This window comes from Cynocephalus volans, chromosome 7 (assembly GCF_027409185.1).
Source record: "Cynocephalus volans isolate mCynVol1 chromosome 7, mCynVol1.pri, whole genome shotgun sequence".
Taxonomy (NCBI): domain Eukaryota; kingdom Metazoa; phylum Chordata; class Mammalia; order Dermoptera; family Cynocephalidae; genus Cynocephalus; species Cynocephalus volans.
This window is the reverse complement of record NC_084466.1, coordinates 145,830,102-145,838,084: the sequence shown is the minus strand read 5'-3', so window position 1 is coordinate 145,838,084 and position 7,983 is coordinate 145,830,102. Positions and strand designations below refer to the sequence as shown.

The 7,983-nt window shown below is 36.1% G+C and overlaps 1 protein-coding gene across 1 annotated transcript in view; it reads right to left on the bottom strand.

Annotated features, from left to right (window-relative positions):
- Nucleotides 1–2,161: 2,161 nt before the first annotated feature.
- Nucleotides 2,162–7,983, bottom strand: part of ATRNL1 (attractin like 1) — an 819,545-nt gene continuing 813,723 nt past the window's right edge. Inside the window, exon 29 of the mRNA XM_063102060.1 lies at nt 2,162–2,550. Within this exon, the coding sequence (XP_062958130.1) occupies nt 2,429–2,550 (122 nt within the window). The 3' untranslated portion in view covers nt 2,162–2,428. The remainder of the gene's footprint in view (nt 2,551–7,983) is intronic.

Below are 7,983 nucleotides of genomic sequence, written 5' to 3'. Positions count from 1 at the left end.
GACGCAGATTCAAAGTGCTTATCCTCGACCCTTGATGTCTTTGCAAGTCACTTCACCTGAGGGGGAACAATTTTATTGCCAGTAAAAGGGTTTGATAAGTTGAGAATATATTGCACAATTAGCCAGAGTTAGCAATATTTGGCCTAGAAAGGTATGGTATGATTTTAATTTAATATTGCATTATGTCCCATAATTCTCTAAAACTCGAATTTTTAAGTTTTAAGAAGCTGATGGGATTTGAGGTGGATAAAACTTGACAATTATTTCATGTTAATGCTGTTTTCTTAGCTTCTCTAAAAATATAGACAAAATAGATTTTACACACAAGTCTGTATGTTTTGTGTTTTTGTTATATAAGCTTTCTCTTGTGACAACTGTTAGAGGATTAAACAAATTGAGCAATTGCCTTATTTTTAAATGATCATATCTTTGTAATCAGCTGTTTTGTCAATTTATTTTTCCGTGAGAAAAATCAACATTTAAAGGGCCCCAAAAGAAGCTGATAAAACTACTTGATTGTTTTTAGGAGACATTTACAAACAAACTTAGCTCACTGTTTTTTTGAGAGAGAAAATATCAGGAAGTAAAAACACCCCCCACTCCCCAATAAAACCCCACAGGGTATAGACAAAATTACTAAAATTACTCTAAGAATTCATCTTACTTTTAATGCATGGAAGATAGCAAAATTATCATGCCAACAGAAGGATATATACTATAATTCATAAATGCCTAATTATGAAAATAATGACATAGTCATGATTAGATGCAACCTAGCAATCTTATATAAGATGCAACTACATATTGTATGATCATTCCTGTTATATAGTACAATCAATCCTCATCAAATTAAGCTGATTATGTATAAATGGCATTATGAAATAAACATTTAATATCACAATAGGGTCGTATTCCACTACTGTACAACCATGGCATGCGAATAACTATGCATCAGCTGTAAACAATAAAGTGTCATTATCTTCCAGAAATCCAAAGAACAGGAAAAGTACATATAGAGTACTAAACATCAATTATATTTAAATGACTTTCATATTAAACAAAACTATATCATATACAACAGCTTTGGATATCTCTGTTACTGTTTTGACATATATACTGTGGTCACCCTGAAGTTAAGAAACTGCAATTTCAAACTATCTCTGTTCATGCTACTGAGCGTTAGTGAACTGTTGTCAGTATCAGGACACATGATTCTGTGTTCCAAAGTGAAAGCTGTTTTATTTTATTTTTCCTTTCTGCCCTAATTTTTTAAGTCAATAAGTCATTAAGAATATGCTGAACGTGGGCAACAATGAACTTGTTTTTTAAACTCCAGACTTTCTCTCATGACACTAAAGTGTTCGTGGAACAGGAATACTGTATTCTAAGTGAAATAGTGGGCAGGAAGGAACCTGGGTCATGTCATAACTTGGGAGGTTACACATTTCATAACATTTGTGAAAGGTAGATAAAATCCAGCAGCTAGGAGAGGAAGGCCAAAAGAAAATGATCTGTTCTTATGAAAATGCAGACAGATCATTTAGGTCTGATCCAGTGATTCCTAGGCAATTTAAAAATTACCGTATTGGAGCAGAAGCTTGCACACTGTAAAATGACTACTTCAGTTCTATTCAGATTGTGGTGCTGCAGGCTGTTTTTGGAAGGAAGGGAAAACCGGATTGGTGGACAGGCTTTTCCATGCTCTATCAGCTCTGATAATGAGTTAGGCAGTTGGCATGGACGACAGGAATGTCCTCTACACTCAGAATTCTAATAAACCTCCCGTGAAGTGGCACACACCACCCAGCCAAATGGATTCACGCTGGTCTGCATTCCAGTTAGGTGGAAAATTGTCATGTTCTCAAACTGAGTTTGGACATAAGATGGTTGCGTGAAATATTTAAATACATTACCTACATCCTACTAAATCAAAATCTTGCGTTCACATTTACACTGAAATAAAACAGCATTTAAAGCCATCGCAATTTGCTCATTTCCTGTTCATATACAGGTGATTTACGCTTGCTTATGAGGCAAAAACTGTACAATTCTCATCAGTCAGGCGTTACTCAACGTCTTTCTCTAAAGCCTTGGAATATAAACAGTTGATTTATATGAATTACATATTTTTCATCTGCATTAAGAAACAATATACATCTTTTACCAGAGCAATTCAATGTTAGCGACAATAAGCCTAAGGTGGCTGTAAAAATGGACTTTATCAACTGTGACCATCAATACTGTTACTTTTATAAAACTCACGAACATTCTTTGGCTACTTGGATCATTGCCCATTTAGAGGGAACTGTATTCAGGCCCTGGGTCATACAGAGATTTGCCTCCATAAAATCTGAGTCACAGAACAGCTTTAATGGAAGCCTTTTAAAGAGTAAAACTTTACAGGATGTACAGGAGTGTTTTCCATTTCTCAGACACAAGTTCCTTGACGTGTGGAGAGGTGCTTTCGATTTCGGACTCCAGAAGTCTTGTCTTTACTATCGGAAGGCTTCTGCTGTGAAATGTCTATTAGGGCACTGGCAATTGCAAGGCCTGTAAGAAAAGGAGAAAGGCACTGAAATGCTTGCTTAGGCAACTGTGGGACGGCGACGGTGGCGGCTTAGGCCTTGCTTGCTACCGTTTTAACATTTAGTCATCAAACTTTTAGCTGTTTATTGAAAGTTGTCAAGTAGTTCACCTTTTACCTAAAGTGTTTCTTGACTTGGACATGTGAACTCCACACATGGACAACAAGGATCTAACAAAGTTAACTGACGCTGATGTCGGACATTTGAATTCAGTGTTTAGCAACGCATCGCATGCAGACGTGGATGTGACTGCGCACCTCTTCTGTGTCTGAACGCAAGCTTGCTCTGGATGTGCTCAGAATGTTCAGTGTTACTACTGTTTTGTTGTGTAGTAACAAAACTCATCATATTGTGATTTTTAAAAAAATTTAGAGCAGTTTGGGGTTTACAGAAAAACGGAATCGGTATTGATACTTACACCTGTTTTTCATCTAAAGTCCATAGTTTACATTAGGGTTTACTCTGTGTTGTACAGTTCTATGGGCTGAAAAATGCATAGTGGCATGTGTACATCATTACGGTATTGTTCAGAATAGTTTCAGTGCCCTAAAAAGAACCTGTGCTTTACCGCTTTATGTCTCCCCTTTCCCCAAGACTTCGGTAACCATTGATCTTATTTTAATGTCTACAGTTTTGCCTTTTCCAGAAAGTCATAAAGTTGGAATCATACAGTGTCTAGTCATTCTTTTTTTTTTTTTTGAAAAAACTTTATTCTGGATTCTTTCTTTCTTTCTTTCTTTCTTTCTTTCTTTCTTTCTTTCTTTCTTTCTTTCTTTCTTTCTTTCTTTCTTATCTATCTATCTATCTATCTATCTATGAATATTCATGAGATAAAAAGCTAATTGTCACCCCTCATGCCCATGATGTGAGGGCTAGATTCATACTGGGGGCATACCCACTACCAGAAATTACTTTTGTACCTCGTGTCCCCCACCCAATAATCCCCCAACCCCTCCCCCTCCCCCTTCCCCCTTCCCCCCACTCCACTTAGTAGCCCTAAGAATGTAAGACCAACGCACTACCATGGTCTTTCTTTCCTTCCTTCCTTTCTCTCTGAGCTCCCGCATATGAGTGAGCACATGTGGTATTTATCCCTCTGTGCTTTGCTTATTTCACTCAACATAAGTTTCTCCAGGTTCATCCATGTTGTTGAAAATCGGAGTATTTCATTCTTTTTTATGGCAGAGAAGTATTTGATGGTATATGTGTGTGTGTGTGTGTGTGTGTTTGTGTGTGTGTTTATATACCAGTTTCCTTATTCAGTCATCCATCAATGGTCATTTATGTTGCTTCCACATCTTGGCTATTGTAAACAGAGCTGTGATGAACATGGAAGTGCAGGTATCACTTGGACATGATGATTTCCATCCCTGTGGGTACATACCCAGAAGAGGTATTGCTGGATTGTATGAAAGATCTATCTGTGGTTGTTTGAGAAACCTCCCTACTATTTTCCACGATGATTGTACCAATTTACAGCCCCACCGAGAGTGTAGGAGCGTTCCCTTCTCTCCACACCCTCGCCAGCATTTGTTATTCATAGTCCTTTTGATTATAGCCAGTCTAACTGGGGTGAGGTGGTATCTCAAAGTAGTTTTAATTTGCATTTCCCTGATGACTAGTGATGTTGAGCATCTTTTCATGTATCTGTTGGTCATTTGTGTGTCTTCCTTTGAAAAATGTCTATTCAGCTCCTTTGCCCATTTTTTAATTGGGTCATTTTTTTACTGTATAATTGCTTGGGTTCTATGTGTATTCTGGATATTAAACCCTTGTCGGATGCATAGTTAGCAAAAATTTTTTCCACTCAGTAGGTTGTCGTTTTACTCTGTTGATTCTTTCTTTTGCTGTGCAGAAACTTGTTAGTTTGATATAGTCCCATTTGTTTATTTCTTCTTTTGCTGCTTGTGCTTTTGGGCTCATGTTCGTAAAGCCTGTATCCAGACATAATTGCTGAAGTGTTTCACCTATATTTTCCCTTAGTATTTTTACAGTTTCAGGTCTTATACTTAAAACTTTAATATGCTAGATATCTAGTCTCATTCTTCTGCATATGGATATCTAGTTTTCCCAGCACCACTTGTTGAAGAGGCAGTCTTTTCCCCAATGTAGATTTTTGTTGCCTTTGTCCAATATCAGATGGCTATAAACCTGAGGGGTGATTTCTGGGTTCTCAATTCTACTCCACTGGTCTGAATGTCTATTTTTATACCAGTACCATGCAGTTTTGGTTACAATAGCTTTGTAGTATAATTTGAAGTCAGGTAGTGTTATGGCTCCAGCTTTATTTTTTTTTGCTCAGGATTGCTTTGGCTATTCGGGGTCTTCTGTTTTTCCATATGAAAGGTAAGATTGTTTTTTCCATTTCTGTGAAGAATGTCATTGATATTTTGATAGGGATTGCATTGAATCTGTAGATCACTTTAGGTAGTATAGACATTTTCACAGTGTTAATTCTCCCAATCCAAGACCATGGAATATCTTTCCATTTTTTTTGTGTCTTCTTTGATTTCTTTCAAAAGTGGTTTGTAGTTTTCACTGTAGAGGTCTTTCACCTCCTTGGTTAAATTGATCCCTAGGTATCTTATTTTTTTGTGTAACAGTTGTAAATGGGCTTACTTTCTTTATTTCTCTTTCTGTTAACTCATTATTTTAGTATATAAATGCTACTGATTTGGGGGGATTTATTTTGTATCCTGCAACATTACTGAAGTTATTAACCAGCTCTAGGAGTTTTTGATAGAGTCTTTAGGTTTTTCTAAATATAGTATCATGTCATCTGCAAATAGAGAGAGTTTGACTTCATCTTTTCCAATCTGGATTCCCTTTATTTCTTTCTCTTGTGTGATTGCTCTGGCTAGTACCTGAAGTATTATGTTAAACAGAAGTGGTGAGAGTGTGCATCCTTATCTTTTCCTGTTCTTAAGGGAAAGGCCTTCAGTTTTTCCCCATTCAGAATGATACTGGTGGTGGGCTTGTCATAAATGGCTTTTATTTTGTTATGATATTTACCTTCTATAACTAATTTGTTGAGAGTCTTTATCAAGAAGGGATGTTGAATTTTGCCAAATGCTTTTTTAGCATCTATTGAGATAATCAGATGGTCTTTGTCCTTGAGTTTGTTGATGTGATGTATCACGTTTATTGACTTTCATATGTTGAAACCATCCTTGCATCCCTGGGATGAATCCCACTTGATCATAGTGTATAATTTTTTAAATATGTTGCTATATTCTGATTGCTAATATTTTGTTGAGGATTTTAGCATCAAGGTTCATCAAGGATATTGGCCTGTAATTTTCTTTTTTTGTTGTGTCTTTATCTGGTTTTGGTGTCAGAGTTATGTTGGCCTCACAGAATGAGTTTGGGAGAGTAGCATCTATTTTAATTGTATGGAATAGTTTGAGGAGAATTGGTGTTAACTCCTCTTGAAAAGTTTGATAGAATTCAGCTGTAAGACCATCCGGACCTGGACTTTTCTTTGTTGGAAGATTGCTAATTACCACTTCAACCTCCTTGCTTGTTATTGGTCTGTTCAGGTTTTCTATCATCTCTTCTTGGTTCAGTCTTGGTAGTTTGTATGTGTCTAGAAACTTATCCATATCTTCCAGATTTTCGTATTTGTTGTCATACAGTTGTTTATAATAGTCTCTAATGATTCTTTGTATTTCTGTGGTATCGGTTGTAATGACTCCCTTTTCATTTCTGATTTTGTTATTTGGGTCTTCTCTCTTCTTCTTCTTCTTCTTCTTTTTTTTTTTTTTTTTGTTAACCTAGCTAATGGTTTGTCTATTTTATTTATCTTCTTGAAAAACCAATTTTTTATTTTGCTGATCTTTTTTATTGTTTTTTGGGTCTCTATTTCATTTAGTTCTGCTCTGATCTTAATTATTTCTTTCCATCTGCTGCCTTTAGGTTTGGATTGTTTTTGTTTTTCAAGTTCTTTGAGGCATAGTGTTAGGTCATTTATTTGAAGTCTTTCCAATTTTTTGATATAAGCATTTACTGCAATAAATTTGCCTTGTAGTACTGCTTTTGAAGTATCCCACAAGTTTTGGTATGATGTATGTTTATTTTCATTAGTTTCTAGAAATTTTTTGATTTCCTGTTTAATTTCTTCTTGGACCCATAGGTCATTCAGGAGCCTATTATTTAGTTTCCATGTATTTGTATAGCTTCCAGGGTTTTGCTTATTGTTTATTTCCAATTTTAGTCCATTGTGGTCTGAAAAGATAGTTGGAATGATTTCAATTTTTTAAAATTTGCTGAGACTAGATTTGTGACCTAATATGTGGTCTATCCTGGAGAATGTACCATGAGCTGATGAGAAGAAAGTGTATTCTTTAGTCGTTGGATGAAATGTTCTGTATATATCTGCCAGGTCCTGTTGGTCTAGGATGTAGATTAAATCTTGTGTCTCTTTGTTGACTTGTTGCCTGGAAGATCTGTCCCATACTGAGAGAGGGGTGTTCAGATCACCCACTATTAATGTATTAGGTCTTATTTCTTTCTTTAGGTTTAAGAGTGTTTGCTTTATATATCTGGGTGCTCCGGTATTGGGTGCATATATGTTTATGATTGTTATGTCTTCTAGCTGGATAGATCCCTTTATCATTATATAGTGGCCTTCTTTGTCTTTTTTTGTTTTTTGTTTTAAAGTCTATTTTGTCTGATATAAGAATAGCTACTCTTGCTCGTTTTTGGTTTCCATGTGCATGGTATATCTTTTTTCATCCCTTCACTTTTAGCCTATGTATGTCTCTACAGGTGAGGTGGGTCTCTTGAAGACAGCATATATTTGGGTCTAGCTTTTTAATCCAGTCAGTCTGTCTCTTTTGAATGCGGAGTTAAGTCCATTCACATTTAGGGTAGTTATTGACAAGGGTTGGTAATTCCTATCATTTAATTGTTTCTTGTTTAGATGGTTTAAATATCTTCTACTCATTATTTCCCCTTTTATTTCTCTTCTTCAATGTTAGTTGGGAATTTAGGGTGGGATGATTTAGCTTCTTTCTCTTTCTTGCTGGCATTTTTGTTTTAAGAATGAGTTTTGCTCTTTCTTGTGTATTTGTGGTAGTGGTCACCATTATTCAGATTCCAGATGAATGACTCCCTTGAGAATTTCTTGCAGGGCTGGACATGTGGTGGTGAACTCCCACAAATTTTGTTTGTCTAGGGAATACACTATTTCTCCCTCATTTTTGAAGGAGAGCCTTGCTGGGTAAAGAATTCTTGGTTAGCAATTTTTTTTCTTTTAGTGTTTTGAATAAATCATTCCACTTTCTTCTGGCCTATAGGGTTTCAGTTGAGAATTCTGCTGTTAGTCTTATGGGGGTACCCCTATAAGTGACCTGACACTTTTCTCTTGCTGCTTGTAGAATTCTCTCTTTGTCTTTGA